General features: G+C 39.5%; 1 protein-coding gene across 1 annotated transcript in view; it reads right to left on the reverse strand.

Moving 5' to 3' along the window:
- Positions 1 to 24,693, reverse strand: part of LOC133555082 (cadherin-4-like) — a 669,978-nt gene that overhangs the window by 639,311 nt on the left and 5,974 nt on the right. The window contains exons 2-3 of the mRNA XM_061904548.1: positions 12,420 to 12,516; positions 8,619 to 8,730 (exon numbers count right to left, since the gene is read on the reverse strand). Coding sequence (XP_061760532.1) covers positions 8,619 to 8,730; positions 12,420 to 12,516 — 209 coding nt within the window. The remainder of the gene's footprint in view (positions 1 to 8,618; positions 8,731 to 12,419; positions 12,517 to 24,693) is intronic.

Genomic DNA, 24,693 nt, shown 5'->3' on the forward strand with positions numbered 1-24,693 from the left:
CCATACAGTATGGGTCCTCTTTCTAAGTTTATGACTGTTGGCCTGACTTAATACAAACATTTGACACTGTAAGATTATATTGTGTACAAGAAAGAAAATGTGGAAAAGCTGTATTAGGCCAGGCTGAAGGAATGTGTGTGTGTGTGCATACGACGAAGCAGTCCTAATAATACGAGTACAAAAGGGCAATGTCAGTCCTGGATACACATGGATTACAACTGTCACCTGAAAAAGCTATTATCTCACATTTTTAAATCTGCTGTTCATACAGAGGTTTTTCAGCAACATTTGTGTAAAAAGGCTATTGATTTGCTTTAATATTCTTTGTAACTTGTCAGGTTGGATTTGGATACGATTCCGCATACAACACCTTGCACACAAATTAGGCATTGTGCGTGTTTATCCATTAATTTGGCTAAAAGTGTTTCCTTACAAAAGAGAGCTGAATCGATCGGTAGCATCAATACAGTGTGTGGACTTCATAGTTTGTTAAAAGCAAATGTTTAGAAAGTGATCTATTTGCAAGAAAAATAAAACTGAAAATGTCTTTGTTTGTACAAAGCATCAGATGTTTTTGTTCAAGATGTTTTCAAAACGATGTACATCAAGAATTCCTTCTGAGGCCGGTACTTACAATGATTATCCACTTTTTTTAGGCCAATTTAGAGCATTAGAGTGACACCGTATGATAAAAACATTATTGAAACCACTGTCTAGACACTCCTCATCATGGCCAAGGTCCTAGTTCTGTCCTTCTCATGATTCTCTTTGTGGCAAACATGTATATCCATGTGTGTGTGTATGTATGTATGTATGTGTGCGTATGTCTGCCCGTGTGTTTGTGTGTTGCGTGTCATCAATTCTTGCCCTTATCTGACGGTTTTGGGTTAAACAATGTCATTATTAAAGCTGTCCCAGAGAAGCTCTGCGCCTCCCTACAGTGTCACCATTATAGACAATAAATCAACTGCCTGAGGTGTGTGTCTATGTATATCACGTACTGTATGGTACATTTCTGCACGTGTACATCTGGCCCCGGCAGCTATGTCCTCAAACACACATGAAGGCAACATTACAGTGGAGCCTGTGCATGTGTCAAATGTTACCATCTTCGACAGAGGACACAACTTAAGGCTTTATTATGTTACAGCGTGAAATGATCGCGCCTCCACTTCCGAACTCTACAGTAAAGCTTGACGTGTACTGTACCTTCAAAAGAATCTGACCTCGCATCAACAGCAACACGGTCCGCAGTGCTGTAATTATTTTAGAAATGTTTGTTTATCCCTCATTCTTGCAAAGGGGCAATTTTTTAAAATGATAAATTGTACAACAAAATTGTTTCAAATTGTTTAATCCCAACTGCAGCAACAATCTTAGTTACAATTGTTCACTATTAAGAAATAGAAACATTAATAGTTAATCAACGAGAGTTGTGGTTGCTCACACCAAGAAATACACTGCCCATTAGCGTTCCAGAAAATGATCGATTCTTCCATCACAATTGGGACGTAGACCGTTCGGAATATCGATTATTTATTATTGTAGTATGTTAAAGAAATGCAGCTGGTTCTAAAATGTAGAGAAGAATAAGTGCTGTGTACACCTTTATACAGTGTAAAAGTAGAGAGAAACCAGCTAAAATCAGAGAATTCACAAATATTTTTAGAAGTCTGCATACTATTTATACACAATGACAACACTGTAATGTGCACGCCTTGGATTTAAAAAGGGTAGTTTCAAACCAGGGTAAAGTTCTGGACATTCCGTGATTTTTAGAAGGCTCAAAAACCATAACAACGAGGATGCCTGCTCGCCACGTCACTGTCACCACACAACCAGTTGACACATTCGTATGCCAATGACAATTCTTTCACTTGCAATTTTTACCACAGAGCTACGTCATGTGCTGTGTTATTTGAATGTCTCAGTCATTGTTTTTGGATAAAAAGCAAAATATGTATAATAAAAAAATAAATAATATGAAAATGAACAAGGTGTACATAAAAAAAATAATCTCAACTGAGTTCCGAGTTTTTTTATATTAAAAGGAACCTATGATGATTTGGATCTATATTTAAAACAATTAAAAAGATAATATGTACTTTTGTAACCCGTTTTTTTGAGTCTGTCTGCAAAAAGTTTGATTCTGGAGGGGTTCACAGATTGCACCACGCCTAACGCTCTCCAAAATTATTATAATGTATCTTTTGAAAATGTACTGTTTAAATATACATCTTCAGGTCGTCACTGAATTGATTAACGTGGACCCCGACTTAAACAAGTTGAAAAACTTATTCAGGTGTTACCATTTAGTGGTCAATTGTACGGAATATGTACTGAACTGTGCAATCTACTAATAAAAGTATCAATCAATCAAAAAACTGCTATTTTCTTTACAGACACGGTAGAAAGAAAAATTCATAAACATATGTAGAGTCACCCGGTCACATCATTAGGTACTAGGGCTGGGAATCTTTGAGTGTCCCACGATTCGATTCAATATCGATTCTTGGGGTCACGATTCGATTCAAAATCGATTTTTTTTTTTCCAATTCAACACGATTCTCGATTCAAAAACGATTTCCTCCCGATTCAAAAGGATTCTCTGTTCATTCAATACATAGGATTTCAGCAGGATCTACCCCAGTCTGCTGACATGCAAGCAAAGTAGTAGATTTTTGTAAAAATATTTTATAATTGTAAAGGACAATGTTTTATCAACTGATTGCAATAATGTAAATTTGTTTTAACTATTAAACGAACCAAAAATATGACTTATTTTATCTTTGTGAAAACATTGGACACGTGTGTTGTCAAGCTAACGAGATGCGATGCAAGTGTAAGTCACTGTGACACTATTGTTATTTTTATTTTCAATGTCTAATGATGATGTCAATGAGGGATTTTTAAATCACTTCTATGCTGAAATTATAAGTAATATTGATACTGTTGTTGATAATATTAATTTTTGTTCAACTACTTTTGGTTTGTTCTGTGTCGTGTTTGTGTCTCCTCTCAATTGCTATGTTTATTGCAGTTCTGAGTGTTGCTGGGTCAGGTTTGGTTTTGGAATTGGATTGCATTGTTATGGTATTGTTGTGTTTTGTTTTGTTGGGTTGATTCAGCCTGCATAAAAAGGGCTGTTTTAGGAGCATAATTGTCGCTGCATGTTGCACACAGGTGTTATTAAGCCCATACCACAATTATACTTTTTTGTGTTTCCTTAAAGCCTGAAGCAGAGGAGGAGCGAGGCGAGCTCAACTTAATGTTCAAATAAGTACGTCTACCGTGATGACATCACAATGTAGCAAAACACCACGTACAGGTGCATCCAAAACTGTGTGCAAGCTCATGCCAAAAAGCATGAACCTGATGAATTGAGGCTTTAACATTGGTTAACATGAGTATCAAACATTGTAACAGGTGCTGGAGCCTATCCCAGCTGCACATGGGCGGAAGGGGACGTACACCCTGGACAAGTCGCCAGCTCATCGCAGGGCCAACACAGATAAACATTCACACTCACATTCACACACTAGGGCAGGGGTCACAAACGCAGTTCCCGCAGGCACCAGGTAGCCCGTAAGGACCAGATGAGTCGCCAGCTGGCCTGTTTTAAAATAGCAGCACTTACCAGTGAGCTGCCTCTATTTTTTAAATTGTATTTATTTACGAGCAAGCTGGTCTCGCTTTGCGCGACATTTTTAATTCTAAGAGAGACAAAACTCAAATAGAATTTGAAAATCCAAGAAAATATTTTAAAGACTTGGTCTTCACTTGTTTAAATAATTGCTTTTATTTTTTTACTTTGCTTCTTATAACTTTCAGAAAGACAATTTTAGAGAAAAAAATACAACATTAAAAATGATTTTAGGATTTTTAAACACATATACCTTTTTACCTTTTAAATTCCTTCCTCTTCTTTCCTGACAATTTAAATCAATGTTCAAGTAAATTTATTTTTTTTATTGTAAAGAATAATAAATACATTTTAATTGAATTCTTCGTTTTAGCTTCTGTTTTTTCAACGAAGAATATTTGTGAAATATTTCTTCAAACTTATTATGATTAAAATTCATAAAAATTATTCTGGCAAATCTAGAAATTCAGTAGAATCAAATTTAAATCTTATTTCAAAGTCTTTTGAATTTCTTTTAAAGGTTTTGTTTTGGAAAATCTAGAAGAAATAATTACTTGTCTTTGTTAGAAATATAGCTTGATCCAATTGGTTATACATTCTAACAAAATGCAGACTGGGTTTTAACCTATTTAAAACATGTCATCAAAATTCTAAAATTAATCTTAATCAGGAAAAAATTAAAAATGATGTTCCATAAATTATTTTTTACATTTTTTCAAAGATTCAAATTAACAATTTTTAAAAAAAAAATGTTTTCAGTTGAATTTTAAATTTTAAAGAGTTGAAATTAAAGATAAAGTATGTTTCAAAATGTAATTTTTTTTTTCGTGTTTTCTCCTCTTTTAAACCGTTGAATTAAGTGTTTTTTTCATCATTTATTTTCTACAAAAATCCTTACGTAAAAGGAAAAAAAATGTACGACAGAATGACGGACAGAAATACCCATTTTATTTATATATATATATATATATATATATATATCCATCCATCTTCTACCGCTTATTCCCTTTTGGGGTTGCGGGGGGCGCTGGCGCCTATCTCAGCTACAATATATATATATATATATATATATATATTAAAGGTTAATTGAGCAAATTGGCTATTTCTGACAATTTATTTAAGTGTGTATCAAACTGGTAGCCCTTCGCATTAATCAGTACCAAAGAAGGAGCTCTTTGTTTCAAAAAGGTTGGTGACCCCTGCACTACGGCCATCTTAGTGTTATCAATCAGCCTAGGTTCATGTCTTTGGAGGTGGGAGAAAGCTGGAGTACCCAGAGGGAACCCACGCACTCACGGGGAGAACATGCAAACTCCACACAGAACGATCCTGAGGGTAACAGTATATAAGTCAAAAAAAGACTAAATACATCATAGGTTTTCTTTAAATGTTTATTTTTCAAACAAGGTGCTTCACTTAAATCCATATCTGCAGGCTACCATAAAAAGTAAACTTTGGATGTGTTGTGAATTGATGTGAATAAAGATTACTTTGTCATTTGTTTTGTTTGTGTGTCCGCTGACCGTTAGAAAATACTATTTTCAAAATGTGTTTGTTTTGTATGCAATTGTCTATATTGTTATTGAAATACATATTTTTAAAAATAAAACATTGGTAACAGTGACAGTTTGTACACACATCCATCCACCCATTTTCTAGCAGTTGTCCCTTTCAGGATCACTGGGGGAGCTGGAGCCTATCCCAGCTGTAAGGCGTGGTACACCGTGGACATGTCGCCACATCATCGCAGGGCCAACACAGATAGAGAGACCACATGAGAGACCACATTTACACTCACATTCACACATCAGTGCCAAAAATTAAGTTCACATGCATGCACAAGGAAGTTCTTGTTCATGCATGTACTGAATGTGTCTTCCGGTTTTTTGATTGATTGATACTTTTATTAGTAGTTTGCACAGTTCAGTACATATTCCGTACAATTGACCACCAAATGGTAACACCTGAATAAGTTTTTCAACTTGTTTAAGTCGGGGTCCACGTTAATCAATTCACGCTACTGATCGTGCAGTGAAAGGCACGTTGCTTAGCAGGCTGGTGCAGTGCTCACATATTTATCAGTCTTATACATATATTTTACTGTATATCTATCCTGTGCGGGATCAAATTCGAAAAACAGAAATGGCGCAATGCGTTACCGCATGATATTTAAAGATCCAGGAATAAATCGATTTATAATTCAATCGTAGCCACTAAACTGTGATCCAATCATGAGGTGCCCAAATGTTCCCACCCCTACTGCTACTAGAATTTTGGCAGAGGATTGCAAGTCACAGGTTCATCCCCCGCTGAAGAGCTTTAACAGGATCAAGATGCTGTCAGAAGGTCAGATGTAGTGACCACACTGAACCATAATGAAGTCTTGAGTCTGAATTAAATTGTGTGAAAAGGGTAAGTAATTCCATTTAAAGTAAAACCTTCAAACTAGTTTAAATAGTAAAATCCATTTGCATGGTGCCATGGCTTATTATAAGGGTATTTGAACAGAGCTTATACAAAAACTTCTTAGAACATTAAACAACTCAAGCTACTGTACGTGTCTGACCGGACCACCTGTGCGATGGACAAAACAAGATGATTTCAGGTTGCCACACCAAGACAAAGGCAGTGTTTTCAAATTCACATTCTAAAGAAAAAGTAGAGTTCTTTTTGGAGTTTGGAATCTTTGGTCACCTCACGATTCAATTACTAATAGCATTCAGGAGCTACGATTCGATTTAAAAATCGATGATTGATGTACTTTAATTTACATATATTGATGCAGTTTTACATTTTTTTGTTCCACTAAATAAGCATTAATCACAAAGCAACTTTTAAAAAAAAGAGGGTACATTTGTAATAAAAAAAAAATGTTTAATAAATTACCATTTATTAAGTAATGGAAATGTGTGGGAAACTGGAAACATAAGTGCCCTAAAGTAAAGGAGCAGGTCGGATCTCTCTGTGAGGTGGCTCGCTATGGTCAGCCAAATTTTAGCACAGTCCAAAACACTTTATTTACAATAAATAATATTTCATTATTGATGTTTAATAATTCATTTTCCATTCATGTTGGAATTGTGATGGATCTAAAAATCAATTATTTCCCTGCTTTAGTTATTTTTAGCGTAAATAATTAAAACACATTGGGCTCTCTATGTTCCTGGTTACTATGTGTGTGTTCAGACTTTGGTGCACATTAAAATATTTACAAATTTCCAGTTTTCAATCAATCAATCAATGTTTACTTATATAGCCCTAAATCACTAGTGTCTCAAAGGGCTGCACAGACCACCACGACATCCTCGGTAGGCCCACATAAGGTTTTGTTAGTGTTCACAATGTACAGTACATTTATTGACCTTCCCTGTTGCAGTCTTTCTCTCCCTAAGTTCAGTATCTGAAGACATAGGCACTGAAGCCATGCCACAAATCTCTCTCTCAATGAGCTTCACTTTTTGATGTCTTATACCTCTCTCTATTTTTGCATATAAACAAGTCATCCAAAAGGTCAGTTTGTCTCCCTCTTCCCTTTTTTCCCTCCATCTTCCGTTTTTCAGATCATCTTTTCTAATCGCATGCTCTGACAAACTAACTTCCTAATTCTTATCTCTTTTGCCTATAAGATACATTAAGAAAATGGAGCTAAAAAAACACAAGAAAAACATTCAAAGCTTTTCTTTGCTTCTGCTTCAAAATAAAATACTGATAAAATTAACTGATAAGCCTTTAAGTGCACTTGAATTTTTTTATTTTGTAAATCTAAGAAACTTTAAGTTAACTTATACAGAGGATTTATAAAAAAAAAGCCCCCCTCCACATGGGCACTAACCAAATTTTGTGTCGATCATGTCTCCTTAAATATTTGAGGTTTCTCTTGTTCAGCCAAACAGAGCAACAATGTTCTTTTGTGCCCTGAGGAAAGCTGAAATTACAGCCAAAATCGTCAGCAAGTCAGCTTTACGCAAAAAATATTTTTCTGAACACAGAAATTCTTTAAATATCAAACCAATTTACGGCATATGGTACAAATTGTATTTAATCCATTACAATTGCGTCACCCAGAGATCATTTTGCTCAGGAGCAACCACAAGTTGTGGTGATTGTTCTGACACCCTCTGCTGGACTGATGACTTCACTACCACGTGGATTGCAAACTTCCAGGCATCCCTGTCATCTACACAATGACATTAAAACACAATGATGCTGCGTTCTACACCGACGTCCCGCAGTTAACATCAACTCCACAAAAACATTCATGATTTACACCCAAATGGAGCTTATTGGTCTCATAATCCACAGTATTGTAAACACTCTTGCACACAAGAGAGCGAGTCGAGACGGTTGTACACCCGCCAGGATTCTCCCAAGGAAGGAGAATGAGAAATATACTATGCAGCTGCCCACGACACAGGCCAGTCACAAAAAAACTATTGTGTGCCCACAGCTAAACAATACAGCTTAGCTGAGCAATGAGAGGAAAAAAAGCACAGTGATCAATAGAGAATTGCAATTAGCCCACATTGGCAGCAGCAGTGCCAGATTAGACACAGGATGTCGATTCCATTTCCTGCACTATCGGGCCTGAAAACTTGCAGGACTGGTTGTGTAATTGGAGCAACACATATAGCACGTTAAGATGTCGCGGTGTGATGGTGACAACGTATACTGTTAAACCAATCAACGTGGTGAGGCGGAAAATGTGAGCCAATCCGTGCGGTTCGGTTTTGTTTTATATGGCGGCAAAACCGCATATAATGACCATGTGCCTGAACTTGATCCTACCAAAGTATTGCATTGCTTTTCCAGATGTGCCCCGATAATCATAAAAACAAAACAGGACTATTTTTGAACACAGCGGTTCTTCTTGCTGATGTGATTGCAGAACTGGAGCTGTCTTACAATCGTCTTATTACGCAGTTTAAAAAAAAAATACAAATAAATAAATAAAACGCCATTTAAAAGCATCCCTTACCTTTAAGCACATCTTGGCCTGGCAGTACATTCCTTGGAATCAAGACAGGGTAGAAGCTTTGGGAGAAGCCAGGTCGACAGGGACCTTTGGAAAGACGCTCACCATTATTCCCCTGAAAAGACGAGTATGCAGTGTGAGGCACTGATATTTCAAAACGTGTTTATTTATGGGGGTTGTTTTTCTTATTTTTCTGGTCCAGAGATTTCTGGTCTCAGAAAATATCCTGAGAAGAAACATGTTCTACATATTCTACATGACCAATAAATATGCAGGTGAGCAAATTTTATAGAGCAGGGGTGTCAAACATATGGCCCGATGGCCGGATCAGGCTCGCAAACAGGTTTTATCCAGCCCGCGGGATGAATTTGCTAAGTATAAAAGTTAACCTGAAATTTTTGAATGAAAAACAGCTGTTCTAAATGTGTCCACTGGATGTCGCAATAGCAATTATTTGTATCTTTGTAGATGATGCTACATATGTACAAAATAAACCACATGTTAGTACATCAGTAGTAGTAATGATCGAACTACCTAAATACCTTTAATATTTTTTTTATCTATACAGATTGAAAATTAACACCAATGACTGATGAACATTACCACATACTTTATTTAGAACATATAAATAAAGTATATATACTATTAACCACAACAGGTAATTGTAAAACAAAACAAAAAAAACAACAACATTATGATTTGTGCCATTTCAAAATGTGCTTGTTTTATTTTTGAACAAAGAAAACAATCTGAAGTTGTCTATATTCTTAAGTTATCGTGCTATTATTTTACCAGTCTGGCCCACTTGGGAGTAGATTTTTCTCCATGTGGACCCTGTGTGTGTGTGTGAGTGTGTGTTCTTGTACTTCTACCCTTCTCGAGACATCATCTAGGAAAAGTACCTTCCATGAGGACCAGTGAACATGGTCCCAATAAGGAAAACCATTGCATCTCATAGAGAGCCAAATACTACAGTCTATGAACATTGCTCCAAAGTCAGGATTTTTTATTTTGTATTTAATGTGCATACAAAAGTAAACATGGACAGGTGCAAAGGCAGCAATATATGATTAAACAAAACGGCAACTAAGGGACTTCCCTAATCATCAGCGAAAAAACCCGCCAGGTGAACAGCTGACTTTTGTCATAATTTTTCCAAGAAAAATTGCGATTATTATTATAATATTGCCAACATTTTTAAGTTTTCCTATAAAATTTTGACTTATGTCGAGTAAAATTACAACCCTTTTCAGAATGTTGCCAACATTTTATTACCTGACTCTCGCCAGATCCCTGTAGTTCGCTGAGCTCCACACAAGGATCTGGGATCGAGGGCAATGCAAACTCCTTCAAGATAGCACAAAATGATGAACCAATCGGGTCGCCGGGCGGGATTTCATAGATGTGACTTAGCGCCGAAGCGACAGTTTGATTCAAAGAACAATGGCGAGGAGTTGTGTGCTGACATTGATTCTGCTATTGCAACTGTTATGTCGAATCTATCAAATATTAATTATTTAATAGATCAAGAAAGAACGGGTTTAAAAGCATTAATTTAGTTTTCGCTATGTCGTTATCCAATGTCATCTGTTCTGTTGTGAATTTCCCAGTGTTGCGCTCAACAGCGTCACAACTTGATTTGGATGTGAGTGGTTGAAGTAGCACGTCATTCAAGATAACGGACAAGTGGTTTATCCAATCATATACAATGATTTTTTTTACAAGGCCCCGCCTTCTGAAATACGTCTCCTATTGAGAAGTCCCAGATCCTTGTGTGGAGCTCAGCGAACTACAAGGATCTGGTGAGAGTCAGGTTAAAATTTTAAGCTTTTCTTGTAAAATTGTTACTGAGTAAAATCCAATATTTTATAATATTACACAAATGTTCAGTTTTTCCCGTAAAATGTTGGCTTGCGTTGAGTAAAATGACGACTTTTATTATAATACTGCTAAAATTGTAGGTTTTCCTTGTGAAATTGTGATCATTTCCTTGTGAAACTCATTCAACTCATTGTTCACAACAAGCTTTTTAAGTTATAAATGTTGTAATTACAAATCTTTATATTTCTACAAAGGGTGGTCCTAAAAAGATAGACATTTGTTGGATGTCTCAAGAAGGTAACAAATACAAGAATGTGTGTGTTCTTGTATCTCTACCCTTCTTGAGACCTACACAAGGAAAAGTACCTTCCATATGAGGACCAATGAACAAGTTAGGACCAAAATCATGGTCCTGATACGGAAAACCATTGCCTCTAATAGAGCCAAATACTAGAGTCTGTGAACATTGCTCCAAAGTCAGGATGTTTTGTTGATTTAATGTGCATACAAAAGTAAACATTGACAGGAGCAAAGGCAGAAAAATATGATAAAACAAGACAGCTAAGGAAGGACATCCCTGTTCATCCCCCCAAAAAACCGCCAGGTGAACAGCTGACTTTTTTCATAATTTTGCCAAATAAAATTTCGATTGTTATAATATTGCCAAAATGTTAAAGTTTTCTTTTTAAATGGTGACTTTTGTTGAGTAAAATGACGTCTCTTTTGACAATATTGCCAATATTTTAAGTTTTTCTTGTAAAATTGCAACTTTTATCAATGTTCAGTTTTTTTCGTAAAACGTTTGCTTGCGTTGAGTAAAATGACGACTTTGCTCATAATGCTGCCAAAATTTGCAGTTTTTCTTGTTAAAATGTGATCTTTTCACTACAAGTTCATTTTATATATTTGCATAGTATGCATATATTATTAATGTAGTAAATACAAATCTTCTGCGATGAGATGGCGACTTGTCCAGGGTGTACGCCGCCTTCCTCTCGATTGTAGCTGAGATAGGCACCAATGCCCCCCCGCGACCCCAAAGGGAATAAGCGGTAGGAAATGGATGGAAATACAAATCTTTATATATCTAGAAAGGGGGAGTCCTAAAGAGGACGGCATTTTTCGGAGGTCTCAAGAAGGTAACAAATACAAGTGTGTGTGTGCGCGTGTGTGTGTGTGTGTGTGTGTGTGTGTGTGTGTGTGTGTGTGTGTGTGTGTGTGTGTGTGTGCTCCACCCAACCATTATCTACCGCTTTTCTACACACTTAATTACAAACAGCACTTGATTCTCAGCGTTTGCAAATTAAACGACCTAACCCAAGTCTTTCGAGCCTCTGAAGTGCGCAGTCACATTTCGGCGTCAAGGCTGGCTAAAGAGAGTAGAAATGTATATTTTATTTAAAGTTTGCATACATAAGCTGAAATACCAGCAGCCTTGGAAATAAATCCTGAGAAATATGTTAACTTGCTGCACTGTTTAGACAACATTTCAGCAACACCCATCCATCCATTTTTCTACCGGTTATTCCCTTTTGGGTGCCTATCTCAGCTACAATCAGGCGGAAGGCAGCGTACACCCTGGACAAATCGCCACCACATTGCAGGGCCATTTCAGCAACATGACTGTGTAAAATACCAATAAAGTGCGTTACTGCAGGTCGGCAGAAAGTCTGAACGGATGAAAAAATGTGTTTATGAACTAAAATGTGAAGTAATTATTGCATTGTTGCAGACCGGTGATTAGAAGCCCATCGTTCCATTCATATATTGTCTCCAAAATCCGTCATTGTGAGAGAACTGAGGAAATCTGTGGGTGTCAATGCACTGACGGGCAGCGGACCGACGGAGCGGCCACGCGAAGGCGAGACTTTAACCCCCAAACCCGCTTCTGGACCACATAAAACGGCGCCGTGCCACACGCGAATCCTACCCCTGCTCCTCCACAAAGTAAACGGCGGGCTAAAGAAGGACAACAGATCTCACCCGCAGTGTGTCAAGAAGAAGGGCTGCTGTCAGGACCAGAGCCAGGTCGGTCCTCATCGCGGCGGCGGGCTGATACAGGAGCGGCAGCCACAGCAGCCTGGGCGAGGGACCGCAAAGACAAAAGAGAGAGCGCGAAATGTTTTTTTTCCGTCTTTAAAAAAAAATTAATAAGATGTGAAATCTTCTCCTTTTCTCTGCTGAGTCAGACTCTCCGTCTTTGGCGCTCAGCTGCTCCGAAGTTTACGCGACTCTGTGACGTGCAGGTGAGCGCTCCACTCCGCACCAAGGCGCAGTCACAGTCAGCTTACTAGCCTAACTCACAGCCCCCACTCCCACTCCCACTCACACACACACTCCCACCCACTCCCACACACACACAGCACCCCTCTTTATGCACTCATACACCGAGTGGAACGCCACCAGCCACGCTGCCCTTGCATCTAATTATTGTTTTCTTGCATCCATCTCCACATCTCACATCAAAACTTCTGCAGAGTTTTGTTTTGCAACTGAATAAACCCCTGAATATGCTTCACATTAAAGGGGAACATTATCACAATTTCAAAAGGGTTAAAAACAATAAAAATCAGTTCCCAGTGCCTTGTTGTATTTTTTGAAATTTTTTTCAAAATTTTACCGGTCCCCAAATAGCCCTAAAAAAAGCTTTAAAGTGCTTGATTTTCGCTATTTGCAATGCGACCATCCATTTCCCTGTGACGTCATACAGTGCTGCCAATGTAAACAAACAATGGCAGATACCACAGCGAGATATAGCGACATTAGCTCGGATTCAGACTCGGATTTCAGCGGTTTAAGCGATTCAACAGATTACGCAGGTATTGAAACGGATGGTTGGAGTATGAAAGTATTGAAGAATAAACTGAAGCTATTGAGCGAATAGCTATTGACGCTATTCATAGCCATAGCATGACCGAATAGCTGCGTTAGCATCGCCGGTAAAATGTACGCACCAAACGATCAGGACTTTCGCGTCTCGTGACACTGGAGCAACTTAAATCCGTCGATTGGTGAGTGTTTTTTTCGCATTAAATGTGGGTGGAAGGAAACGTAATATAGTTGCAAATGCATCTGCAGGTTATCCATACATCTCTGTGCCATGTCTGCTTTAGCACCGCCGGTAAATAGTATGCTAGCATCGAGTACCGTAGCATGTTAGCATCGATTAGCTGGCAGTCAACATCAACAAAACTCACCTTTGTGATTTAGTTGACTTTATCGTTGCAAATACATCTGCAGGTTAGCCATACATCTCTGTGCCATGTCTGCTTTAGCACCGCCGGTAAATAGCATGTTAGCATTGATTAGCATAGCATGTTAGCATCGATTAACTGGCAGTCACGTCGCTACCAATTATGTCTGATTAGCACATAAGTCAACATCAACAAAACTCACCTTTGTGATTTAGTTGACTTTATTGTTGCACATGCATTTGTAGGTTATCCATACATCTCTGTGCCATGTAAAATGTGGAGACACTCTGGCACATTCAATGGGGGTCTGGCAGCAGACACTTTCGCATCTTCGGGCCAGTGGTGCAACTTGAATCCCTCCCTGTTAGTGTTGTTACACACTCCGACAAATCACCGACGAGGCATGATGTCTCCAAAGTTCCAAAAAAATAATCGAAAAAACTGAAAATAACAGAGCTGAGACCCGGTGTTTGTAATGTGTTGAAAATGAAAATGGCGGCTGTATTACCTCGGTGACGTCACGTTCTGACGTCATCACCACATGAGTGATAAACAGAAAGGCGTTTAATTCGCCAAAATTCACCCATTTAGAGTTCGGAAATTGGTTAAAAAAATATTTGGTCTTTTTTCTGCACCACCAAGGTATATATTGACGCTTACATAGGTTTGGTGATAATGTTCCCCTTTAAAGGTCTACTGCAGGGGTCGGGAACCTTTTTGGCTGAGAGAGCCATGAAGTCCAAATATTGTAAAATGTATTTCCGTAATCAATCAATCAATCAATGTGTATTTATATAGCCCTAAATCACAAATGTCTCAAAGGACTGTACAAACCATTACGACTACGAAATCCTCGGAAGAACCCACATAAGGGCAAGAAAAACTCACACCCAGTGGGCATTTTAGGTCCTCTCCAAGGTTTCTCATAGTCATCTTTGTCACTGGCGTCCCACTGGGTGTGAGTTTTCCTTGTCCTTATGTGGGTTCTTCCGAGGATGTCGTAGTCGTAATGGTTTGTACAGTCCTTTGACACATTTGTGATTTAGGGCTATATAAATAAACATTGATTGATTGATTGACAAACAAGAATGACAAACATTTCAGGTGAACATCCGCACCGTAACACAACAGAACAAATACCCGGAACCCCTTGCAGCATTAACTCTCCCGGGAAACTTCCAGCAAACTGACCAATAATTAACGCTTTATTCATGCATTTTCTTTTGCTACTTCAAGGCTTGAATGTTTGGTTCATTCATTATTGTTATTTTGTTTTCAAATGTATTATTAGCCTGTGAAAAAAAATTGATATTTACCTCAGAAGATTGCAAATACAAAAAAAAGCATTACATTTTTATTTACATTTTATTTGATATGCCATTGATATTTTTTTAAATTATTATTATTTGAAACTGGATTTTGCATGTCACTAAAGTTATATAACCCTTGCTTGTTCAATATTTAATGCAAAACTTGTTTGGGTCCCTATTAAAAGGTTAATTTGTTCAACCTTGGCCCGCAGCTTTGTTCCGTTTCAAATTTTGGCCCACTCTGTATTTGAGTTTGACACCCCTGGTCTAATGAAACCCATTACTACCGACCACGGAGTCTGGAAGTTTATATATCAATGATCAAATGTTAACATCGCAACACATACCAATACGGCCTTTTTAGTTTACAAAATTACAATTTTAGATTTCCCGGGAGTTTAGTCTTGAAAAAGTCGCGTAATGATGACGTGTACGGAAGACGTCATGGGTTTTTAGGAAGTATGAGCGCTGCACACACACACACACACAGCTAAAAGTCCTCTGCTTTAACTGTATAATTATACAGTATTTTGGAGAAGAAGGTAACAAATACAAGAATTTGTGTGTGTGTGTGTGTGTGTGTTCTTGTATCTCTATCCTTCTTGAGACCTCAACAAGGAAAAGTACCTTCCATGAGGACCGGTGAAAAAGTTAGGACCAAAATCATGGTCCTGATACGGAAAACCATTGCCTCTAATAGAGCCAAATACTAGAGTCTGTGAACATTGCTCCAAAGTCAAGATGTTTTGTTTATTTAATGTGCATACAAAAGTAAACTGAAAGGTGCTTAGGCAGAAAAATATGATAAAACCAGATGACAGCTAAGGAAGGACATCCCTGTTCATCCCCAAAAAAACCCGCCAGTGAACAGCTGACTTTTTTCATAATGTTGCCAAGTAAAATTCCGATTGTTATAATTTTGCCAAAATGTTAATGTTTTTTTATAAAATTGTGACTTTTGTTGAGTAAAATTACATCTTTTATGATATCGCCAATATTTTAAGCTTTTCTTGTAAAATTGCAACTTTTATCATATTGCACAAATGTTCAGTTTTTTTTGTAAAACGTTGGCTTGCGTTGAGTAAAATGACTTTTCTCATAATACTGCCAAAATTTGCAGTTTTTCTTGTTAAAATGTGATCTTTTCAGCATAAGTTAATTTTATATGTTTGCATATATTATTAATGTAGTAAATACAAATCTTCTGCGATGAGATAGCGACTTGTCCAGCGCTCATACTTCCTAAAAACCTGAAAGTATGAGCGCTACACACACACACAGCTAAAAGTCGTCTGCTTTAACGGCATAATTACACAGTATTTTGGAGATCTGTGTTGCTGAATCTTTTGCAATTTGTTCAATTAATATTGGAGAAGTCCCAGTACACTGAAAAAAATAACTCATAAGATTTACTTGAAAAAATTATCGTATTTGCACGCAAATGATTTAAGTAAAATTGAATGCTGCAATATCAAGTAACACTTACTTGCCAGTATCAAGTAAAATCTACTTGCCATATAACATAACAGTTGTGAAGATAGTAGGTAGCAGTTAATTACATCCAAGTTTTAAATTATATTTATTTAAACAATTTAAGTATAGTCTACTTGTTTTTCAACGGCAGGAACATAATTTTACTCATAATTTTAAATACCGTATTTCCTTGAATAACCGTCGGAGCACTAATTATTTTAAAACCTCTTATCACTCTGGTATGCAGTAAGAATTTGAGTGTGATTAAAAAGACTGTTAAAATCTGCTGCCGCGGCCCGGTGGTTGGGGACCACTGCTCTTCAGCATGTCATCGCGCCTACTTTTACACTAAGCTGTCCACGTGCCGGAAAGACGTAAGCATTTCGCAGTTTTTTCAGTACAAGGTTGCAATGCATACTTAGTCAACAGCCATACCTTTTGCACTGACGGTTGTGATGTGGACAACTTTAACATTCTTACTAATATGCGCCACACTCTGTGAACCCACACCAACTACATTTCTGGAGAACATCGACTCTGTAACACATTATAAACGCAAGATAAGAATTGCCCATAATGCCACCTTGCAGTGCTCTGTGAAGTGATCCTAATGGCCAGAGCCTGTTGTGCTGTGCGCATGCGTTTCAAAACACTAGATTTTCAGAGTAAAGTTTATGTAATATTTTTAGGTTTATGTACGTACAACTATTAAACATTTGAATAGTATGAGGAAATATAAGTACAACTTACTTTCCCCACATAATTCATGTATTACGTTAATAAAATGTTTAATTTTACTTAAGAAACTCGAGTTCTTACTGAATGTAAAAAATATTAGGTATAAATTATGACAATTACTCTAGTAGAGTTTACATTACCAAAAAGTCACTTTTTTCAGTGTAGAAAGATGGAGTTGGGAAGCTTTAGCCTTTAGCCACACAAACACACGGTGATTCCTTGTTTAAAATTCCTGGAGGTGAAACTTTACTCTGGATCAGAGCGGTCAAGTGAACATGGATCCAGACCACTTGTCAACCGGCAGGTTTCGGTGGGAAAATTGTGGTAAAAAGTCGCTTCTTACCGGAGAAAAGTTGAGCTTGTGTCGTCCATAGCTACCGTCGACTTCCCTAAGACACTGCGCGTCAAGACACCCGTGGACAAATTCCTACGACTATCAGGTACTATTTAACTCACTAAAACATTAGCAACACAATAGAAAGATAAGGGATTTCCCAGAATTATCCTAGTAAATGTGTCTAAAAACATCAGAATCCGTCCCAATGCAATCACGTTTTTTTTTTTCTTTCTAGTCCGTCGCTATCAATATCCTCAAACACGAATCTTTCATCCTCGCTCAAATGAAATGGGGAAATTTTCGTTTTTTCGGTCCGAATAGCACTTTTTGTTGCAGGCTCCCATTAAAAACAATGTGAATATGAGGAGCCCCCACACTTGTGACATCATCGTCGCGACTTCCGGTAGAGGCAGGGCGTTTCTCTTAGCACCGAAAGTTGCAAACTTTATCAAGGATGTTCTCTACTAAATCCTTTCAGCAAAAATATGGCAATATCGCGAAATGATCAAGTATGACACATAGAATGGACCTGCTATCCCCGTTTAAATAAGAAAATCTCATTTCAGTAGGCCTTTAAGGCGAATGGAGAATAGCGGTGATTTCAGCAATGAGTAGTTGAGTTAAAATGGGGAAAAACCACCAAATCAGATGCAGTGAAGTGATAACTTGTAAGAATATTTGCAAAATGCCACTATAGTCTCATATTGTCAACCACTATATCAGCGTACAAGTAGTACCAATCTACAGAGCCCCTAAAGGGACATGGATGTTTGCGAGTAAAACAAAGTATCGCGAGATCTCGCAATACTTTTTGGCGGAATCTTGCCATACCTTTAGGCGAAATCTCGCCATACTTTTTGGCAAGGTGTTGCCATACTTTTGGGCGAGATTTCAACATACTTTCTGGCGGGATCTCAACATACTTTCTTGCGGGATCTCGCCATACTTTTTTCTGGGATTTCGCCATACTTTTTGGCGAAATCTCGCCATAATTTTTGCCGAGGTCTCGCTATACCTTTTAGCGAACTCTCGCCATTCATTATTGGCGAGGTCTCGCCATACTTTTTGGCGGTATCTCGCCATACTTTTTGGCGGTATCTCGCCATACTTTTTGCCGGTATCTCGCCATACTTTTTGCCGGGATCTCCCATATTTTTGGCAAAGTCTCGCCATACCTTTTGGCGAAATCCTGCCATACTTTTTGGGAGGTCTCGCCTTGATTACGTGCTCTCTTTCAGACCGGGATCCAACAACACTAAGGCTGATGCATTGTCCCGGTTGTTCCTGAAGGAACCCAACAGTCCGGCAGTGGCGGAACCCATCCTTCCTCCCACTCGCATAGTTGGGATGGTTACTTGGAAAGTGGAGGACCTGGTTAAGTCAGCACTATGTTCCAATCCAGGACTGGGAGGTGGACCTCCCAACAAACTGTTCGTCCATCGGGAGCTACGATCCAGGGTCCTGGATTGGGGACATTCCAGCTTGTTCTCATGCCATCCTGGTTTTCAACGATCACTATCACTACTACGAAGACGTTTTTGGTGGCCATCCATGGCCAAGGACTCTCGTGAGTTCATTGCTGCTTGTTCAACTTGTGCCCGTAGTAAGATGTCACACAGGCCTCCTGCTGGTCTTCTTCACCCGCTCACCATTCCTGCCCGTCCTTGGTCGCACATCGCCCTGGATTTTGTCACAGGATTTCCAGCTTCCAGAGGTTACACCACTATCCTTACTATTGTTGACCATTTCTCCAAGGCAGCCCACTTTATTCCACTGCGAAAGTTACCTTCTGCATCAGAGACTTCTGACCTCCTCACACTGCATGTCATCAAACAACATGGGATACCGGTGGATATCGTTTCTGACCAAGGTCCTCAGTTTACGTCGCAAGTATGGAGAGCCCTCTGCAAGGGTATCGGGGCCTCGGTCAGCCTCACATCTGGATACCATCCCCAGAGAAACTGGCAGGCTGAAAGAGCTAATCAAAGCTTGGAGACCATGCTCCGATGTGTCGCCAGTCATCAACCCACGTCCTGGAGCAAGTTTCTGCCATGGGTGGAGTTTTCTTATAACTCATTGAAGAGCTCCGCTACTGGTATGTCCCCTTTTGAGTGCTCTTTAGGTTATCAACTCCCTTTATTCCCCCAACAGGAACTGGAGATCGCTGTTCCCTCTACTAAAGCTCATATTAGACGGTGTCAGAAGGTGTGGAGATTCGTTCGTGCAGCTTTGGAAAGAGCATCCGAGAAAATGTGTCGCAACGCCAACCGTCATCGCATTCCAGCCCCGTTCTATAAACCAGGACAACAAGTGATGCTTCTCACTAAGGACTTCAGTCTCCAGGTACCATCAAGAAAATTGCACGCCCGAGCAGCAACAAGCCTGCATCCAGTCAAGAATCAACACACCTGGATTTGATGAGGGAGCAGCATAAAAGCCAGCAGACCCGAGGAACCTTTGCCAGAACGTCGCTATCTTCTCAGTAAGCATCACGTCTGGCATTCCCTCCCCTGTGTTTTTGCTCTTTTCTCTCTCCGAGTCTCCCTTGTTCATGTCCCTTGTGTTTTCCACAGTGACTCCCGTCTTCCGTGATCGTACCTTGCCTCTCGACATCCATCCGGATTCCTAACTGCCTTCCTCGATCCACGACCTCCCTGCTCAGACCCAGACCACGCTGCCTCGCTCCTGCCCCCGACATCTTGCCTGCTCACGAACCGCCTCTTCGCCTTGCCCCTCTGGATTCGACGAAGGATACAACCAACACTCACAGACAACAAACCCTGGTAACATTTACATTATTAATATTACACATAGTAATCACTCATTCACTTAGAGTAGCATACACACGCCATGTCTCATCAAAGGTTTAAATAAACCTTGTTAACCGCAGTTGTGCCCTGGTTGCCGCCTCCTTCCCTCCTCTGTACATAACAGGTGTGGTCATATCATACTTGCCAACCTTGAGACCTCCGATTTCGGGGGGGGGTTGGTGGTGGTTAAGAGGGGACGAGTATAATTTACCAACTCGAGTATTTCACACATACATTATATATATATATATATATATATATATATATATATATATATATATATATATATATATATATATATATATATATATATATATATATATACACACACACACACACACACAGTATATATATATATGAAATACCTGACTTTCAATGAATTCTAGCTATATATATTTATTATATATATAAAAAGAAAGTTGAATTTCAGACGGCACCTATCAAATACACAGTAATAAAAACAAAGTTGTTCTACTAACTGTACTGTGCTTGCTGGTTATTAAAAAATAAAGAAACAACTATTTAAGTAAGCTTTGTTCTGCCTTTTGCGTACTGGCGAGCGCTAGTCACTTGCCGTCAGGTGCACAACACCACATAAATCGTTGGCCAATCCAAAAAATAACCCCATAACGCTATAGCCAACATTCACCAGGAGATGGCAACAGAGAACAGAGAATCACTCTATTACAGACGGCGTCGCCATGGCTGTAACTTCCTCGTTCTTCTGCTTTGTCTCCTTGTGTGTGCAGTGTATTAAAAATCCATAGATGTTGTAACGTGATTGGGCAGGCAAGCTGTTTATATAACAGGAAAGCGGACGTGAAAACAGGCTGTCCCCACTCATGTCTGCATGGAGCTGGAGGGGGCGTGAATTTCGGGAGTTTTCCCGGGAGAGGTGCTGAATTTGGGGAGTCTCCTGGAAAATCCGGGAAGGTTGGCGAGTATGAGTCATATTCAGCATTTATTGGCATCCAAATACATTAAGTTGACACCCAGAGCTCCATTTTGATCTCATCTGAACACATCACCTTCTCCCAAACTTTGTCTGAGTCATTCTGGTGTTCACTCCGTTCCTGCCTTCTTGAAGAGGGGTTGCGGCCCTTCAGGATCTTAACCAATTACAGCAAAGTGTGTTGCCTATGGTTTTTATGGTGACTGTGCGCCTGGCTCCCTTGAGATCACCAACCAGCTCCTTTTGTGTAAGTCTAGTCTGGATCCTCATCTTTCTCAAAATTATCATTGACACACCAGGACAGATAGCTCTCAAGTGTTCACAAGAACAGTTTAGCCGGCTTTCTCAAAAGCTCCATAAGCATTAATGCAGAGTGATTCAGAAAGAGGGCTTTGGGGACTGGCACGTGCACACATAGGGCCCTATGTGTGCTTGAGCCCCTGGCCTTTTTTGCCTCGTCTTAAAAAGTGCCCTCTGCCTGTGTGTGTGTTTTTTTTTTTTCTTCATCCTGTTAGGGATGTAAAAAAACAAAACAAAACAAAAAACAGCCGTAGAAAAACTCCACGTTTTCTTGTAATACCGGGTTGTTTGAGCCTGCGCTTCCGCCAGAGAGAGAGAGAGAGAGGGCGAGTGAGTGAGTGAGAGAGAGCCAACTGCGGCCTGAGGAGACATGACAGTGGAGCAACTTGAACCTGTGAGTTATGGTCTAGTCGCCGTCCACTCATTCAGCATCTAATATGGGTAATATTTCAGAAAAACACTGTATTATTCTATTATTCAATGTGTCAGCTTTTGTTTTTGCAGGACGTCGGAGCACGGTGCATCAATTGAGGACGGCACATCTATTCCGCACGGAGCAGAGCGGATCGTGCAGGACAGGAAGTAGTGTACAAACTAAAACACCGGGTTAATTTTCAAAATAAAATGCACTGTGTTCACGGCGGATCACATTTCTCTCACAGTTGTATTGCATTTCAGCTGTTTAGTCTGAGCATTAAGTGAGAAAGACCCTAAGTTACACCTTGGTGTTTTCATCAAGTTAAGGGAAGAAGGACAGATTTTCACAGTGAAGTTTTTTTCCATTTGGGCATTTTTTATTTTATGTTTTTCGAAGTTCATGTTGCACTGTTCAATGTTCAATATTAAAGTGCTTATCTTTAACAATAAATAGCCTAATAATAAACCAGTGTTTTGTTGGTTTTCATGTCTTCCAAGCCTATGATAATGTGAATTAATTCATTATGACAATAATTTGTTGACACAAAAGAAATGACAATCACTTTTACTTACAAAGGACACACAGCTAAGTAGTTAGCTTCCTATTAGCAAATTCAATTTTACATTAATTTCCATATTGTGTAAAGGACCCAAAAAAAATGTCCTGCCCTTTTCTGACTTTGAGCCCCTGCCCCTCTATTATCATGTGCACGTCCCTGGTTGGGGACATTAATCACCCCTCAAATCGCTATACCTGTGACAGCATACCAAACTGGAAGCCCTGGAACCACAGACAAGCATTCTTCACCACTCTTCCATCTCACTGTACGACTGTATCAAACAAACACATTTACTCTTTCTGGTTGGATTTCATTTGGCAGCTTCTTTGTTAACCTGAACAGTGATTCAACACTTTATAAAACCTCCTTTTGTCTTTTTGGCCTTTTCAAAAATCTGTCCATGCAAGAAAAATGAATGAATCACTAGGTGTGCCATTGATAAAACCATCCTGGAGCCATTAATCATGACGGTAGCAAATGGAGAAAATTAGGTGCACTTGCCGTAGAGCGACACTCTCCCTGGAGGAGGAGGAAGAGATGGATGGAGGAGTCAACAAAACATCAGAATTTATAGCCCCATTTATATCTGGTAATAACACGTGCTCTCTGTCTGGATACATTAATTGGTTAATGACATCTGCTCCATGGCTCCTTAAACTTTACTGCTAATAAAATGACATATGATCTATACTAAATTAATGTTCATGTGACTGGGTATCAACATTTAAGTATGCTAGAGAGGGCTGGTGGATTAGGACAACATAGTGCATCCCAACTAAAGAGATGTGATGAATACTCAGATGTTATAGTGGAGGCCCTTAGGGATATTTTCGTTCACTTTTGTCTAAAGCACCACATTTGGCACAGGTGTAGCTAAGGGCATACTTAAATGATTTAGCTAGGGCGCCCGAGCTGGTGACCTTCGGGGTCGCCACAGCGGCCAGTCAAATATGGCCATCACCACTTGTAATAGCTTTTGTCTCTAACATTTGAAACAGATTACTACAAATGTAAACTTGGTGTCTATTTCATTTGTTTTGACAATTAGAAATGTGTTGGAATGCTCATTTTTATTTGTGGGTGTGTCTAGACCCCTAATTTGCATATTTCCAAGTGGCGTTTTGCTATTCTGAAGACATTGGATGAAACATGGGCAGTGTTATGAGTAAAATCTGGTGCAAAATGTGAATTATATTTATATAGCGCTTTTCTCTAGTGACTCAAAGCGCTTTACATAGTGAAACCCAATATCTAAGTTACATTTAAACCAGTGTGGGTGGCACTGGGAGCAGGTGGGTAAAGTGTCTTGCCCATGGACACAACGGCAGTGACTAGGATGGCGGAAGCGGGAATCGAACCTGCAACCCTCAAGTTGCTACCAACCGAGCTATGCGTGATTCCTTTCTAATGTTTATATCAGGGGTCTCCAAACTACGGCAAGCGGGCCGGATACGGCCCCTCAGTGTCCACCATCCAGCCCGCAAAGAGTCCCAAGTTAAATTTTTTTTTAAATAATTACATTTTATTTTTATTCTGTTCATAACTTTTATGGACAGAATTTCTAGGCGCAGTCAAGGCGTTGAGGGGTTCCGGTTTGGTAACCGCAGGATTAGGTCTTTGCTTTTTGCAGATGATGTGGTCCTGATGGCTTCATTTGACCGGGATCTTCAGCTCTCGCTGGATCGGTTCGCAGCCGAGTGTGAAGCGACCGGAATGAGAATCAGCACCTCCAAGTCCGAGTCCATGGTTCTCGCCCGGAAAAGGGTGGAATGCCATCTCCGGGTTGGGGAGGAGACCCTGCCCCAAGTGGAGGAGTTCAAGTACCTAGGAGTCTTGTTCACGAGTGAGGGAAGAGTGGATCGTGAGATCGACAGGCGGATCGGTGCGGCGTCTTCAGTAATGCGGACGTTGTACCGATCCGTTGTGGTGAAGAAGGAGCTGAGCCGGAAGGCAAAGCTCTCAATTTACCGGTCGATCTACGTTCCCATCCTCAGCTATGGTCATGAGCTTTGTCTCATGACGGAAAGGATAAGATCACGGGTACAAGCGGACGAAATGAGTTTCCTCCGCCGTGTGGCGGGGCTCTCCCTTAGAGATAGGGTGAGAAGCTCTGCCATCCGCGAGGAACTCAAAGTAAAGCCGCTGCTCCTTCACATCGAGAGGAGC

This window comes from Nerophis ophidion, linkage group LG06, assembly GCF_033978795.1.
Source record: "Nerophis ophidion isolate RoL-2023_Sa linkage group LG06, RoL_Noph_v1.0, whole genome shotgun sequence".
Taxonomy (NCBI): Eukaryota; Metazoa; Chordata; class Actinopteri; order Syngnathiformes; family Syngnathidae; genus Nerophis; species Nerophis ophidion.